The 18465-nt window shown below is 37.0% G+C and overlaps 1 protein-coding gene across 1 annotated transcript in view; it reads right to left on the reverse strand.

Moving 5' to 3' along the window:
• LOC127968161 (protein diaphanous homolog 3-like) overlaps nucleotides 1–18465 on the reverse strand; it is a 331343-nt gene that overhangs the window by 55730 nt on the left and 257148 nt on the right. The window contains exons 24-25 of the mRNA XM_052569110.1: nucleotides 15800–15935; nucleotides 146–241 (exon numbers count right to left, since the gene is read on the reverse strand). Coding sequence (XP_052425070.1) covers nucleotides 146–241; nucleotides 15800–15935 — 232 coding nt within the window. The remainder of the gene's footprint in view (nucleotides 1–145; nucleotides 242–15799; nucleotides 15936–18465) is intronic.

Genomic DNA, 18465 nt, shown 5'->3' on the forward strand with positions numbered 1-18465 from the left:
TAAAACAACAAACAGTCTATACAGAAGAGACTAAAACTAGAAGAGATATGGAATAAATAAAACTTCTGAATCAACATTCAAAGAAAGAAAGAAGAAGAGATTCACCAGATGAAGGATGTGAGTGGAGGAGTGTGAGGAGACTCACCTCTGGGTCTGGGTGCTCTTTTCCTGCGGTCTCTGAAAGCAGCTCCAGACTGCAGCGCCTCCAGTAGACAATCCATCACACCGGTCTCATCGTTCTCTACAGGAGAGGAAGAAAGAAGAGAAAAACATTAGGATGCGGAGGGCCATTTCATAGTATCACTAAAACCGGCCTTAAGGATCTCTGCAGGAATTCTGAGAGAAAAAAAGCCCCATTAAAGCGGCCTTCTGTGGACAGTATATCACAGCGTCGACTCGGACAATTTGAGAGGCAGACAGGCTCTTAAACTCCTCTATACATCTCCTCTGCACCTCTACACAAATCCACGGATGTTTTGTAGCGTTTGGAGGGCCGATCGTAAAAACAGCTGAGTGGTGCAGGCAGTTAACCTCAGGCCACTGGCTTTCACACAGAGGGACTCCAGAGACAAGAGGAGGCCTGTGGGACCCGCGGCATGCAGGAGAAACACCACACTATATCGCTCACGGTCACAAACACATCACGCATGTGCTCGCACCGCTGCTTACCCAACACTTTACACACACTTCCAGTGACAGAGAATGAATCAGCTTGGCAGGAAAGCGTGCATTTCAGCAGGTTTGGAGAAAAAGGCTTGTGTGAGAGGATGTCTGTTGTGTGTTGAACCTGTGGATGTGTAAGCGTGGGTAAGCGTTAAGGGCCTTGACTCTGTAACCTCAAAATATTAATCTTTACACTGACACGGGCACACACGCGCACAACACAACACAAATCAAAAAGCATGTGAGCGTGTATGCTGCATGTATATCGCATTCAAAATAAAAGTTTTTGTGTACATAATGTGTGTGCACTGTATACATTTATTATGCATACAAATACACGCATGAATATATTTAAGAAAAATATGCTCTATATATTTATATAATGTAAATTATATGCATATAAATATATACATGTAAATATATATGTGCCTTTCTATATAAATAATAAATATACACAGTACACACACATTACATAAACAATTTTTATTTTATTTTGGATGCGATGAATCGCGATTATTCATTGCTCAGCACTAAATATACAGTATATTATAGAAATGGCAAATACAAATCACAATAAAAAAGAAATACATAGATTATAATTAAATTATCCTTGCATATTATAAAATATGGCAAAAATACAATAATGGCTAAATTATTTATATATATATATATATATATATATATATATATATATATATATATATATATATATATTATATCGCCGTTGTTAATAGAGAAGATGCGCAAATCCACTTCATTTTCAGCGTTTTTTGGCACATCTTCTCTATTAACAACGGCTCTGCGTAGTAACAGCTGCTCTATGTGAAATCACGCACCTGATGGAATTAACCGCTGATTAGAGAACTGGCTTTACTGACGAGATGCGCATAACGATCGGCCGATCGTGATCTGAGCACCCCTAATATATACACATTTCAATTAAATTATTTGATCATGTACAATTTATAATTTGATTTACTAATATATATATAATATGTAAAGAAAATCATTCTTTTGGTATGACAAATTCAGTATATATGAAAAAAAGTAGTTGAATGTAAGATAATGTTTCCTCCTTTTTTGCTATTATCACTCAATAGAACAAATCTGTTTCATCTGTAATTCAGCATTTATCTACAGTAAAATAAAAAAATATAAAAGAAAACACAATTATAGAGGCTTTATAAAATCGACTGTCTGAAGCATCTGTGGGACTGTGCCATTGTCACGGGTGCATTGCTCTCTGTAAAAAGCCAGGCAGACTCAGTCATATGCTCAGATAATATAGTGAGGCCATTTTCAATCAGCAACTATTGTCTGAGTAAGAGAGGGATGGAGAAATAGAGAGCGTGCGTGGAAGCGAGAGAAAGTGAATCGAGGAGAAGGTATAGCTCTTTTGTACAGAGTGTTGTCAGTAGTTCAGCCGACCAACAATGAAAACTATCAGGGAAGAGAAAGCACAGAACTGTTGACCTTTACTAGCCAAGCTTCAATTAGACGAAGAGTGTGAGTCTGTGATAAAGTGTGTGTATGATAGACCAACCACTTATCATCACACTCTCCCACAGAAATTCAGTGCATTGCTAAATGTAATATATTATATTTTAACAAATTAAAAAAAGTCCTTCTTTTGATATTATGAAGAACATTTTCAAAGGATTGAAACCTAATTTCCATATTAAAATATGCTTTAAGCAAATATATTTTTGCCCTAAATACATTAATAATAATATTGTTTTGACAGCCAAGACTTTTCCCTCGAGTATATACTGGCTTCACTGTGGTTCTGGCATCATTTTATCCATTCTTCCAGGCAGATTTGCTCCAGGCTGTTAAAGTAAGTAAGATGACACCTAAACGGCCTGAACCTGTCAAACAGTGCCACCTATTCTCAGTTGCCAAGGCCATTTTAGGACATTTCATGCTTTTAAACATTCTTCTGGGCTTGTATCTGGGACCTTTGTTTTGGTAAAAAAAAAAAAAAAAAAAAACACACCTTTGTCGAAAGACTCCCTTTTTTGCAAACTGAAACATAATTTTGCAAACTTTTCCTTTATTTTGCATCAGCCATTCTTCCTTTTATAACAGCATATACCAGGCCAATGCTAAATCTGTGGTATATCAGTGTTAATTTTGTTGACAAATAATTTTTTCATAATATTAATTAACAACATTTTTTCAACAACGACAAGAGGACGATAATGAACAAACTCTTTTCGAATGAAAAAAACTATGACGTAAATCTATTGCCGTTTCTGCCAACGAATAAAAACGAGACAAAAATGCTAGGGAGGGAGAATTTGGGAAGAGATTCATTCAGAACGAAATCTGCTGCATGGTTAGAAAGGTTAGATGTGTAAATATGAACACATATGCTGCACCTCGCATAAAATGTAAAAAAAAAAAATGTCAGTATGAGGATAAATTTGGATAAATCTGACAATGCAAGAGAGAACTAAGAGAGAATTAAAAAAAATCACTCACTGCTCTTGATTGAAAAAATTTTGTATCCCTAAAGATTAACCTACATTTATTTACAGAAATAAATATGTCTGCTTGAAAGAATGGAGAATATGGAAAACAAGTTGTTGAATGCATAATTAGCCTGTAAAACCATTGGTATTTCATTAAAAAGAAGATCATGTTCTTGTTCTTTATGAGAAGTGGTTTTATTTAATTTTAACATTTATTATTTATAATTTTAATTAATGCATAACACTTTCAGAAAAAAAAAAGCCTTTTTGAGAGTTTGTCATTTCAATTTTAGCTGTCTAAATTCACTTATCGACTAAAAATAGATGACTAAAATATAACTAAAACTAAACTGCATTTTAGTCAAAATACTATGACTATAAAACTAAATAAAAAAAATTCTGTCAAAAGTTAACACTGGTATACATGTCACTTTAAAGCTAAAAATGGTTCTCTGTTAGTCTCATCTGACTAGGAAATCTTTTCCACATTCCCCCTATGAGCAACAGTGCCGTGTGTCAAGCCTTTTGGCAAACTCCAGAAGTGCTGCGACATGGTTCTTTTTGAACACTGTCCTCTTTTGTGTCACACTCCTGTATGGGACAGTGTTGTCCAGGGCTCTTGATATGTTGTTGGGTGCACCTTCAGCTCCAGAACCCTGTAGCCCCTTCAAAGTGTTTGCTTGCCTCTCTGTAGCTTCCATCACAAGTCTCCTGCTTGCTTGTGCAGAAAATTTGGTGGAAGAACAATGTCTAGACAGTGCTTGCCTGGTTTGATGTAGCTTCCACCTCCTCAACCAACAATGCCCACAGGGACAACCAAACACTGACATTATTTTCAATTGCATTGTCCTCTTTTGACAATTTATGCATTTGTTTTACATATGCTCTTTAGTCATTATTTCCCCCTGTATAATTTAATTCACAGACTGAATAATGCTCCCATAACTGGGAGTTTTTGATCATGAATTTGCGCATTGCAATTTTAATGATTCACAGGTAGAGACCAATTATAAAGCAATCTTGTCCTTATTTGAGCAACTGTATTTCATCTGTGTAACTGAAGAGCTTCTACAACCCAGGTACTGAATATTTATATAAACAGCATATTTCAGTTTTTATCTTTAATAATATTATCTAGTGTCATGGTAAATAAATAAATAACACTATATTGTGGTTAAATTTAGCAATTAATACACAGAGCATATATGTGCTGAACTGTTCATGGATCATCCACGATCCATTCAACCACTAACCACAAGTGTGCGTCTAACTTTTCATTACTTGAAGGGATACACTTAAAGTGTTGTAAAAATGCAAGTATTTACATAGCTATATTTTATATTTTAGTTATTTGCATTTTGAAATCAACTTCTAAATTTCTGTTCAGTATCCCCTATTAACTTAATGTTTGGTGCTTCTAATTATGTGATAAAATTCAGTTGCAAAAGTTGTACAAAATAAATATCACTACTACTCATCTCTGCACCAATAAAATGTACAACACTTTGTTAAAAAAAAAAAAAAAAAAAAAACCTATTAAACCTACTATTTTAATATTTAACTTGCATTAGGAAGGGTTTCTGTGACCTTTTTAAGACCTGGGACAGTCTTGTGCACAAGTGTGGGTACTGTATATGATTTACTGCAAACTCTAGTGTGAATGTGCACGACCGCCGTTGATTTGTCTCACATACACGCAAAGAGAGACTGCGAGAGCTAGAGAATCTACCATGCTAAATTGACGCATTACATGTAAACTATATTTTTTGTCGCATTTTCCTGTCAAAATAAATAGTTCCTTTGGAATTCTTTAGGTTTTAAGAACTACTGGGCTCTTATTGGCTGGCGCTCACCTATTATAGTCCCTGTTTTGATTTCAGCAAATCAATTCAAGCGAACGCACACATTTTGATTAATATTCATGAATCCAGCAGCTCATTAATCCTTTGTAAGTTTTATATTGTTCTTAGTACCTTATATGACTATAAGTCACACTTTTTTCATAGTTTGGCTGGTCCTGCGACTTATAGTCAGGTGCAACTTATTTATCAAAATTAATTTGACATGAAAGAGAAAACATTACCGTCTACAACCGCGAGACGGCGCTCTATGCTGCTCAGCGCTCCTGTAGTCTAGACTACAGGACAGCGCCCTCTCGTGGCTGTAGACAGTAATGTTTTCTCTTGGTTCTAAATAAATGCGACTTATAGTCCAGTGCGACTTATATATGTTTTTTTCCTTATCATGATGTATTTTTGGACTGATGCGACTTATACTCAGGTGCAACTTATAGTCCGAAAAATACGGTAGTAGAATTCAAAGTATTATTATTATTATTTAATTATATTTTTGGTTCCTCCCCTCCCCCTTTTAGAAACACTGAATGACCAACAATATCTTAAACACCACCACCAGTCCTAAGTTCAGTTAAAATGACTAATATATGCATTCACTCTTTCTGTAAAGAGAAGTGGATGTGTGCAAACGTGGTGACCAACTACAAGGAACATCTTACCTTGCCTTGACATCAAGGGTAGTACTAAATCATGTTTTGCTTCGGGATCAAACATTTATTTCACTCACTAAAATGCAAATCAATTTCTAACCTTTATATTATATGTTTTTTCAGAATTTTTTTGGTTGGTATTCTGTGTCTATGCGTTAAAATAATCCTACCTTAAAAATTACAGACCCTTCAAAATCCAAGTCAAAAATCATGTTCATGAAAACAAGACATTCAAAATATACATTAAAAAAAACACTTTTTTTTTTTTTTTTTTTTACTCGGCCGTCCTCCATGTCTCCGCTGATAGCGGGCAGTGTGAGTGAGTGGTGAGCAAATTAATTTTTTTTTTACTCCTGAGTGCCAGGCCAAGAGCGAGTGGCTGGCACTGAACCTGACCGCTAGAAAATGAGGCATGAATGTCAATCACTTATCTCAGTGTTCCAACACCATACTCTTCACCCACAGGACCCTTGACTGCTGCAGCTGTCACAGCGATGCTTTAGAAACCAGAGCTCTCAGATGGACAGACTGACAGGCACTAACGGACAGGTGTGAAAAGACAAAGGTGCACCAGCAGGTAACTCGGTACTACAGAAAAGCCAGTAGATAAGAGAACAGGGAGGAAGTAAGAGAGTTATAATAAGGCTGAGAGGAGAGAAATAATGACTACAAACATGCTATTTAGTGGGGGCTTGAGGAAAGAGATGTAATCATGGAAAAGCACATGAATGTCCGGCTGCATTTGTGTGTGTGTGTGTGTGTGAAAGGCTCTTCGCTACACCCACATGCACACCTACTGTTCAATCAGACCTGACTAATTACATGCAGCCTTGAACCAACACAATTTACAAGTAAGGGTCATGCTTAGAATATTTACTTCTTTCCGAGAAGACAGAGAGAGGGGAGAGAATGCGAGTCAAAGAAAATGAGAGTGAATATGGACTGGGATGAATGACATTAGCATGCACACAGTTTTCCATTTGGCTGCTACTTTTTTCAGAAGATAGGACTAGGTAGTCAGGATGCAGGAAGGATGACTAGACTGACAGAGAGGGTGTGATTTAAGGGAAATGGAGAAAGGGAGAGTGAACCCAGAAGAGTGATAAGTGATGGGAGGTAGCCTGCTGGGTCTCTGATGGAGGAGAGAGGGATGGAGGGTGGCTTTAATAAAGAGCTGAGTGAAGAAGAGAGAGGAGGTGTGAGAGGGAAGGATATGGTGTGATTTAGCAAGGAACGGAAAAGATGTTTGGCTTGATTGCTGTTGCCTCTCTTCTCGCTCTCCCTCTTTCATAAATACAAGCGAGAGGGCAGCACAGTGGCTCAGTGGTTAGCACTGTTGTCTCACAGAAAGGAACCTTTCTGTGGAGTTTGCATGTTCTCCCTGTGTTTGCGTGGATTAACGCTGGGTGCTCCGGTTTCCTCCCACAGCTCAAAGACATGCAGGTTAGGTTAATTGAACATTCTAAATCGTCCCCAGACGTGTGTAATGACAAGGCTTGTGTATGGATTAACTGGTTCTCTCCATGAATATGGCCACAGATGCTGGATTTGCATTGAGAAAGAAAGAAAGAAAGAAATAATCAAGCACAAATACTAGAGAGTGAATAGAAGAACTCAAACTGGAGAGAAAGACAGAGAGAGAGGGCAATCGTTTCTCAAATAAAACCCTAAAAATGTATGTTCCATGAATCAATACAAAAATCTTCAATGAACACTTTATCAAACATAAATAAATAAAAATGATATCAAAAAACAATATTATATATATATATATATATATATATATATATATATATATAGGATTATATCAATATGATTGAGGATGTATTTAATTATATTATTTATTATTATTATTATACTATTATATATTAAATCCTATTTTGTATTTAAATACAAAAAGTGGAAAATAAATAAATAAATTGAATCTTAGTATTTTTGTTTACTTGTTGATACAGGAAATCAGCAGTCTAATAAAGAGGTTGATTGGCAAAAAGTATTATATGGTTTTTTTTTTTATTAAAAAATATTAAATAAATAAATGCATTTAAATACAAAATAGTATTTTGTATTTAAATACATGTATTTGAAATACTGCCCATCACTGGCAACAGACACGTTCTGTGTGATGTGAACTGGCCTTTGAGGAGAAGCTACACTTCAGCCATGCTAAAATGTATGAAATGTTTCATACAGATCACAGAAATGCATGATATTTGCTGATCTGAGATCAAACAAATGTGTGTGAAGGAACTGGACAGGCGTTTGCACAGTATGAGCTATAATGACAGAACAGCACAATCATTTCTGACGTACACAGAGGTGCTCAAAGTTCACATCCATTCTCTCTCGTGTTTATCTGAAGAGGGTGAAAGAGAGATGACAAATAACGAAGACCGCAATTACCTCCCCTATAATCTTTCATCAACCCTCTTTTCTTGTTCTCATCTTTCACATCATATTTTCCCGAACAGATACAAAGAGCACATTTGCTCAGCTGTCTGTCTGCTATGGCTTTGACAAAATGCCACCTGCTAATCTGATTTGTCAGGTGCATATTCTGATCATTAAACCGTAAAGGTCAAATATTTTCACTATCCTCAAAGAAAGGAAGAAACGTCAGTGAAAGATAAAAAGAATATTGTTGGATCTCATGCATTAGCTCAGCTGGAGTTAATCTGAGGCCTGGAAGGTTCAATCTATCATAGAAATCTTATAGAAACTCATGATTTGTGAACCCAGCAGAGCGGTAATGATGTCAATACCATGGGTTTTGATTTCCTATGAACACACTAACTGATAATATGCATACACTGAGATCACTTGGGATAAAAGCATCTGGCTAATGTAATGCAGCCTTTGCAAACCAGTAGCTGGACCTGATAGGAAACCATCAAAGATGCTGTGCTAATTTTAAATACAAAGTATATATATATATATATATATATATATATATAAACAAATGTATAATATAAAAACATGCCGAGGATACACTAATTGCATTGCAAGTTAATGACAGTTCTTTAAAGGTGACATATAATGAAAATTTTCCGTGTTTAAGTGTTATAATCAGGTCCCAGGTACATCTACCAATCCAGAAAACGTGAAAAAGAATAACCCAGTAAATTCTGATAAGCCTTTCTCTGCAAACGTGTGAGAAAACAAGCTGCTAAGATTTCACTCCCTGTGATGCAGAAAGGGGATCTTATAATATTACTGCCCGTTAATCTATATGTCTCCACCCACGGCGCCGCCACTGAGTTTTCCAGTTCCAATGCCATGGCAAAAGTTTGAGCAAAGCATGCTAACTGTTCAGTTTGGCTGCACTGTCGAGCACAGAACACTATTTAAATGTCCCAACCTCTGATGAGACAAGAGAGCAGTGATTTATTCATTTATTTACTGTATATTACTCTGCTGCACCACAGAACAAATATAACCATGCACCTTCACAGACACAGCCAACTGTTTTTGTAACGTGTGTTTTTAACATAAAGGTGTGTATTTGACAGTTTAAGCACAATAAGACATGAAAGAGAGTTAACTACTCACATCCCGAGTGACAGTTGCTTTCTGTGTGTGTGCATCTAATGTGTGCGCTCAAAAAACTATGTCAGAAGTTTAAACTACTATGGTTTAAAACAACAGATTTCAGCATGATAGATATAATAATCAAAGCCAGAGTACCTGAGGAACGAGCTATAAAGGCACCGCCCTATTCTGGAAAAGGGGGCAGGGATCAGCAGCTCATTTGAATTTAAAGAGACATGCACGAAAACAGTGTGTCTCTTTTTTTCCAATCAAAAATGATATAATAAAAATTATCTGGTGTATTTTGAACTGAGACTTCAGAGACACATTCTGGGGACAACCAAGATTTATATACCATCTTGTAAAAAGGGGTATAGGTGCCCTTTAATGTAAATCTGAGCTTTTGCACACGGAGAAATCTCATTGGTCCAAATCTTGCTCATATCATTATATTATAAAGGCTGTGACAGTCGAGCAGTGTATTTTCAGTTCAGTGTGGAGAGACAAATAACTTGAATGTAGCTGAGTGAAATTCTTCGAAGGACTGTTCAATTCTAGTCTCTCTGTGAGCTTTGATTTCTTTTAAAAATTTTTATTAAGCTTTAATTGCATCTGTCTAAGTACATACTCCTTTCCACAGGCTGTTTCATCAGCTCGTTTCTGAGCTCCAGGGAGCTGGGAGCCCCCCCTGTGGCTTCCTCCTGGAGGAAAGCCGATATCTGGAGCAGAGTAGCCGGAACGCTGGGCTTTTACAGCACTTGGTGGAATTAGGAAGCACACAGGCGACTGTATTTGCTCCGTGTCTATGGATATGTGGCCTAATTCTGTTAGATATCTGGTCTGTTGCTTTCCACAAGCACAGAGACCCTCCCCCTCTCTCTGAAAACATGCTCACGTAGTTCCCTCTACTCCTCCGGTCTGGTCTTGAATCATCGCTCTCCCAGTGTGCTCCAAAACATTTCAGAGGAAACTAGTGCACAGCTTCCTCTCCTGCTAACAGTGCCAAACCAATTTATTATATTTTTTTCTCTGTCTCACATCCCACCACCCACCAAAGAGCGGCCCGTTTACACTAACCCTAACACGTACAGACCGTCGCCTCTCTCAACGGGGCGGTTCAGATTGCCACGGTGCTTTAATTGACAGTCTCCGAGGAGACAAACAGGAGAAGTGGCAACGGTAACCTGGAAACACAAAAGAGCCTATTTGTGCTGTCTGACTTCAGACGGGAGACAGACATCATCAAAAACTGAGAGTGAGAGATAAAGAGAGAGAGGGAGAATTGTTATTATTTTTGAATAAAGACCAGCTGCTTGTTCCTTTTTCCAAAGCAGTGCACACACTGTGCTCAGTGCAGCCCTCTGTGTTAAAGAGCTGCGCACACACACTCGCTGCCACACGCGTGTCACATCAGAGCTCTGAGCGCGGGAAAGAAAAGAGAGATAAAGAGGAACATGATTAGAAACTAATTGGTGTGAAAGAGATTTGTGATAGAAAGCAGACGGGGGAAGAGGAAGCAGAGGATGGTCTCTCTTTGAAGGCGACATTCTCTGAGAAGCGCTTTGATGTTGGCCCTCTGTCTACATCTCCTGCTGCACCTGAGCCAGGACGAGTGCTAGAAAACAGTTTTTCCTTGCCACTTAGGGCTGCGCAATTAATCGAAAAATATACAATTAATAACAGCAATTAAGTCAGTGGAAATAGTGTTCATTAAAACATTTCTTTAAGAAACAACACTTAAATATTCTATTTGCAACACTTTCCTTTTGCAACGGATGACAGTTGGAATCAATCACAGTCTACTAAAAGCATGAATGCATGGCCTGTCAGTGAAGATTCTGAACTATGGTAACATTGGGCCCTTTAGAATTTTTTTATTACTTTTTTTTTGTGCACCATTATACATCACAGGACAGTTATGTATAATGTTACAGTTAAAACAGTTATACAGTTTTTGACGTCCAGCCTTCATGGACAATTATTTATCACTTATAAATGTTTAAATACAAAATTAATAGTATTTATTAATATTGAAAAACATTATTTCACATTTTTATAATATTTAACAAAATAACCGTTTTACTGTATCTTTTATAGCAAATAAGTGCGGATGTCCTTGCTACCTTTCTGTGCCTTGTTTCAACATTCAGTTGCATTGTGGTCTATGAAGGGCCAGAAAGCTCTAGATTTAATCAAAGATATCTTAATTTGTTTTCCAAAAATGAACAAACGCCTTGAGGATTTGGATGAACTATCCCTTTGAAAGTGAAGAAAACACCCATGTACTGTACAAGGTAAAGAGCTTTGATTATAACGGGAGTTTGCACTAAGCTGTAAAACACAATTGCATGAAACTGTCTAAATCTGCAATCAGTAACAGCTTCAGTGATTATAAGGTGTTCAGTGACAGACTCAAGGATTGTCCTGTTACTTTGTGTAATTTATTCTAGAACCTAATAGCAGTTGGGTTTTTCATGCTGCTAAGAGAGCCAATATAAACTCAATGAGTTCATGAATACACACACACTAACTAGACTGAAGATCTATGAGATCAGAATAAAGTATGCTATAAAATGAGTAAAATGGGAAAAAAATAACAGGACTGCTAGGTGTGTGCATTTTATGTTTTCTGCACACATTGCACTGATGAGAAAGGCCAGACTCAGAGTCTCGGAGTAAGTGCGATGGTGTTTACTACAACAGGGCCACAATAACAAAACTCACTTATGAAAATGGCACACTTATGCAATTACTGTACATGTGGCAGGTAACAGTTAGCCGTCTGAGTGGCTGCCTAAACAAAATCGCTAACTATTGCAGAAAAAGGAGCTCTAGTCTATCATGTGCTAATTTTAATGAAAACACCGATTAGCACGCGCTGGGAAGCTGCAGGGCAAGAGTGGCTGCTCTGAGGCTCGGCATCTGTGGACAAGAGAGGGCAATCACACTGGTTGACTGGACAGGATGCAGTATTAGCTGAAGAGACACCTGAGGCCTCCTGAAAGAGCCACGTTTATACACACTCCGACCAGTTGGGAGGCTGCCAGAGCCTGCTCAACACACATACACTAACTTGCTCATTTACATGCTCTCCACCTCATGTATCTTTCTCTTTTTGTATCTGAATCAGCACACACTCTTCCACCTGTGGCTCAGCCACTCATCCAGGAGCGCAAGCAGAAAGACAGAGAGAGAGAAAGAGATAGAGAGAGGGATTGGTCTGAAACTATAAGAGCCTGCATACTCTGGCGTGAAGGAGTCACTGGAAGGAGGACACTGCTGGTGTTTGATTGATGATGAAAGGATTAGAAAAGAGCGATAGAGAAGTGGCTACAGATATGGGAGAAAGTACCCACATGACACTTTGAGGCTGAGAAATATAGCTTAAAAAAAACCCTCAATATCTTAAAAAAAATTCTTTTTTTCTTTTGACAATATCCAAAGTATTGAAATGCAAATTCATTTCCCATTATTACCACAAAATAGACATTGTCCAAAACTGATTCAAAATGTACAGAAAATTCATTTAAAAATATGCAAGATTTTTAAACCGTTTTGCCGATTAATCGGCACCGATAGTTGATTGCTGGAACAATCGGTTATCGGTGAAATTCCATGCCGACAGTTTTCCGGGTTGCGTACATTGCTGGTGTAGCTGAGAAGGTTCAGTTTTCATTATACATTGCGAGAGTGGCCTTTAGTGGCTGAAATCACTGACAGCATGGGCTGTTTGTTTAGACACATGATGCTGCACGCTGAACAGAGCAAAAAACTTCTGGATTTAAATGCAACTGACAGAAAATCCTGTTGCGCCACAGAGCACCATTCACATAGTTTTCCGTTAAATTACATTACATACCCCCAAATCGTTGTTAATGTGCATAATGAATTGTATATTGAGCATTTTCATCGAAACGTTTGTCTTTCTGTGGCTCTAATAAAGTCTGTATGCTTCATTTATAGAGCTATAATATAGATCGCTCATTCCGTTTGCTCTGTTTTTCAAACAGTGAACTTCAAACTTATCTAGGCCTCATTGTTCATTCTTGAAGTAAACTTGTGTCCTTTTGGTGAATAAATAAACAGTTTTAGACCACTGCTCGAGTTGGATGAGATGTGTTCAGAGTGTGTGTGATACGAGTTCTCCTAGACTCAGTGCCGCGCTCTTATTTTGATTAGATAATCATTACGTCTTCAAGAATAGAAGCAGTTAAATTGTGAGAATATACATTGTGTTGGTATATTTGTAGGGCCCTATGTTTCCGATGCAGAAAACGCGAAATCCATTAATAAAAACGTAATTCACAGTTTAGTGGGTGTGACGCTTGCGATGATTTCAGCATCTGCCGTCTCACTAAATGAAAACGAAAATACATGACCAACATCTTTAGAACTGCTCTGAGAGTCATTTCATGAGCATTTGACCGTTTGATTTGAGCAAAAGCATCATATCACATGCACTGAACTGCAAAGGTATTCACTTAAATGAGTGTCACATGACCCTTCAGAAATCATTGTTTAGCTGAAAATCATTATTATTAGTAGTAGTATTAATCTTTCTATATTGTTATTAAATGAAACAGTTGTACTGCCTAATTATTTAGTTTTTATTATTATGTTTAACAGGATTTTTTTTTTTTTTTTTTATCTGTAATTGGCCTCTTAGTAATGCTGAAATAATTGGCTTGGTACTGGCTTTTTCTTAGCTGATGTGTAATCTGAAAAAAATAAATAACAACAAATGATTTGATGGACCATAAGAAAGCCGGAATAAATAATATGCACATAAACAAGAACTCACCTATGCATTTCCACTCTAAAACAAACCAGAATTTCTATTAAAACTGTAAAGCTAAGTTCACAATTAAAGAGAGAGATCTCAAACAAAGCAAAATAAAGAAATAAAATGCAAACTTCTGATGCACTGGGTAGCTGAATGTATCCAAGCAGAGAAGAAACCTTCTTCAGTTCAGAAAGACTCATGCTCAGAGATGAATAACATTACAATGGAAAGACAATTGAAGAAAAAAAAAGGATATAATCAGAGAGTCAAGTGAGTTAAGCAGAGGGCTGGAAGTCTGTTTCTGACTTGAATTCATCCAAATGTATGAATAAGTCAGACACTGACTGCCTAGACAGTGTGTAGTGCCCCCTGTTGAGCAAAAACAACATTGACATGATGTCAGTAAACCCTTAAAGAAGAGTTGAAACAGAAACCCTTTGGTTCTGAACGAATTCATCATGAGATATCTAATAAAATCTACATTAACCTAAAAGGTTTAATAGAGACCTACTCTAGAGACTTAGATACATGAGCTTCAGTCCTTTAAAAAAAAAACTTGACTTTTTCAACTTGAGGATTATGCTTAATACAAAAAAATATATATATAATAAAAAATTCACCCTCCATCACACAAAAATGCAAAATGCAACTCCTAAAATTCATACTCCAGTTCTTAGGACTTTCACATAGCTCACTTCAACAGACTGAATTCTATGGAGCAAAGTGTCAAGCTACAGCCCTCAAGTGCTGTTTACTTTTAAAAATCATTCCAACTTTGACCTACTGACCTTTCGAGGAACAGGCCTTACTTACTGATTGTGAGATTTGCTGGTTTCATTTAGGGGTTTTATTGACGTTTTAAAGCCAACAGTCAATATATATTGGCTGATCTTAGATGTCAATCTGTTAGCGTCACTTTAAAATGTTCAAATTAAAAGTTTTTCCAGAATAGTGGGAACTAAGTAAAAAAAAAAAAAGTGCTATATTTATGTATTTTTTTTTTTTTTTTTTACTCTACCTGTGTTCCCTGGGAATCGAACCCACAACCTTTTGCACTGCTAATGCAATGCTCTACCACTGAGCCACATAATATCTAACTTAATATCTTTATTTTATCAGTGTCCTTCATATACTGTACATTCCTCTCTCCCTTGCACTGTACTTCATGCCCCACTGCTAATTACCATCGCACACTATAACCCAACACTAAAATTCACTATTGACTTCTCATCAAGCCACACTCCATATTATCATTTGTGTGTATTAAGTGCATGAAGAGCACACTGCAGGCTGCTCTTCTGCTGTATTGACTCAGCATGAGACATTCATACAGAGAGAAAAAACAACAAAAAAAATCTCATCCCGGTGAACACTGGGAGCCCGCTTCTTGTGTGCACATCCTCACACACATTCCTTCAACAGCAGGAGGTAAGTACGAGTGGCAACATATATACAAACTCATTTCATTTGTGTGTCTCATGAGTGCACAGAACCTATTTGTAATCCAATCACATCTCTAATATCATCATGCATTGCGTCCTATCATTATGATGTTGATGCCAGTTCAGATAGCCAAATATAAAAGTCTGTGTAAACATTATAGGAAGCGTGCAGATGCAGATCAGCCTGATTCAGAACTGAGTGTGTGGTTGTGGCATTATATCAGTGATGGGCTGTTCACATGGTAACAGATTGACAACAGGACACACTTGTCTCTTTCTTCGGTTGCTTTAAAAAGAGCTCCTAGAACCGTGTGCAGGGACTTGTTTTATCCATCTTCAAAGGTGATTTTTCGTAAGCTCACTCTCGTGAAAACTTTCAGTGAGTGACTGATAAACATCTCACCGGTGTTGACCTCCAGCAGTCTCTTCTTCTTCATCTGCCGCTCCTGCTTCTCTCGTTCCGCCTTCTCTTTGGCTATCCTCGCCTTCTTCTGCTTCTCCTCCGCCTCTCTTTTCCTCGCGTTCTCCTTCACTGCTTGCTAGAGAGAAAAAAGACAGAGATAGAGCAGACTTTTGAGGAAACAAGTCTGAAGCGAAAAGATGCTCAGCGTTCGGTGGTAACACTTCAGTGCTTCAAGTTATTTAGTGTTGTGTTACACATTTAAATATTTAAATGTTTATATTTAACAACCTGACTTCAAAAAAAAAAAAAAAAAAGTGAATAAGTGAATAAAAACTTTCAACATACACCACTGTCTACTGTTCAGTAAGTATACTTTTTTTTTTAGCACAGATTCATTCAGTTGTTGAAAATCAAACCTGACACTAAAGATGTATATTGCTACACAATATTTACATTTTAAAAAAATGCTATTCTTTAGAACTTTCAATTGATAAAAAAAATAGAATAAATAAAAATAAATACACAAATAATGCAAATTTTTCACGGAAAAAAACATTTAGCAGCAAAACTGTTTTCAACATTAATTATAATAAGAAATGTTATTGAGCACCCAATCAGGATATCAGAACTTTTTTAAAAAAAAGAAAGGAAAAAGATAATGACTGTACCAGCATATAGTCCAGATTGTTAAATGCTGTCTGAAAAAAGTTTATATATACAGTATGTAAACTATGCTCAAAAAATATGCATTAGTAAACTGATAGTTTACAAAATTGTAAACTGATGAAGAAAGGCATTTTTCATATTTCTGAATTTTAGCTCAGGAGTCAGTTATACACTCGGTCCATCAAATTTAATTTAAGTTGCAATCAAAACCAATAACTCTCCTGACCAACAAGACATTCTGGTGATGTGAATAAAACTGAGTGGCACCAAACTAAAGCCTAAGCAAACAGTCTATAAATACATATTTGAATGATTTTGAGAACCAAGTTGAATCTCTACAAATGTCCATTTGCAAAACTATTCAACCCCAAAAGTCTAAGTATTTGGCGGAACATCCTTTACCCTTTATAACCTCCAATAAATGCTTCTGGCATGTATTCAGAGGACCCAGACACCTCTCTATTGGACTCTTAGCCCACTGCTCATCTGAAAAGCTTCCAGCACACTGACATTTTGTGCTTTCTGTGCTGCCACCGCTTGTTTCAAATCCCATCAAAGATTTTCAATGGGATTTAAATCCGGAGGCTGAGATGGCCACTCAAGGACATTCCAGGACCCATCCCTGAACCAAGCACTGGTAGACTTGGATGCATGCTATGGATCATTGTCTTTCTGGAAAGTCCAATGATAACCAAGCTTCAATTTACACACTGAAGCCATCACACTCTTCGCCAAAATGGCTTGATACTTCAAAGAGTCCATGGTGCAAGTCACATGGACAAGACTGCCATTTCCTGCAGCGACAAAACTCCTGACTGACCCAACCCAAATGACTTGACGATTAAGCTACTTATGCACGCTTGGCTTTAACACTATTTTGTAACCTTACATATCAGCAAGTGAACCCCCCCCCCCCCCCCCCCCAAAAAAAATAAATAAAAATAAAATAATCTATATTAAATGTATGCACATAATCATTATGAAACCAACAGCTGATATGTTAACATATGTAAACACTTATAATCTTATGGATTATAAGTAATAAGTAACATAATATATTTGAGTATAATTAGTAACATATTTGATTGAACAACAGTACATAAAATGCAATGTTGCATATTCAATAACATCATACACGTTTTCAAATAAGGAACATTAGCATTATAATAAGCATGTTCTACAAACAGGTGACTTACACAACCCAGCTAAATGTTAGTCATTGACAGTTACAATTTATTTTCTTTCTTGGGTTCAAGATGTTCACAAAAATTGGCTTTATATGAAGTTTAATTAATGGAATTGTAGCACCATACAGTTCCTGATTAATTAACAAATCAACATTACCCTGGAGGAGTAAATGGGTTTAAAAGAGAAAATTTTGATTCTAAAAACAGAGCAATAGTGAAAATACAACCGAAGGAAAGAAGGAAGGAAGGAAAAAAGAAAGAAGGATAAGAAAGTGTTAAGTGGAGTAAATTGTTGCTTAAAGAGAACTCTAATTAACGAAGGCATTTTATTCCCAGGTTTTGACAATGTTCTGAACACTTTACACATCTCTGAGAAAATCTGGGGGCAAGAACAGATCAAAATTACCCCTCTTTGCTTGCTTTTCTTTCTTTTTCGGACCATTAGTGGCTGAAGAAGGTTGTTAGAAATCTATAACTCCTCTTTTGGTTTGATGAGGGCTACTTTTCTAGGTGTAAGAGCACTCGGGCAATCAGAGCAAGCTATCAGAAAGAAACATCATTAGAGCAGTCACCTTGTCCTAACACTTCATATGCCTCTTTCTTCGGCTCTCTTTCTCTCTGCAGCCTTAAAAGCCTTTTCCAGATAATGGATGTGTTTCTAAGTGCAGAAAAGAGCCAGTGGCACACCTTACACAAAGGTAAGGTGTAAGAGGCAAAAGACGAAAAGGTTTAATGAGAAAAGGCAGAAAGAAAAAGTGGAAGAGAAAGAGGGTGGAAAGAAAGTTCAATGCAAATGGAGATATAAAGAAGGCT

The sequence above is a fragment of the Carassius gibelio genome, chromosome B11 (assembly GCF_023724105.1).
Source record: "Carassius gibelio isolate Cgi1373 ecotype wild population from Czech Republic chromosome B11, carGib1.2-hapl.c, whole genome shotgun sequence".
Taxonomy (NCBI): Eukaryota; Metazoa; Chordata; class Actinopteri; order Cypriniformes; family Cyprinidae; genus Carassius; species Carassius gibelio.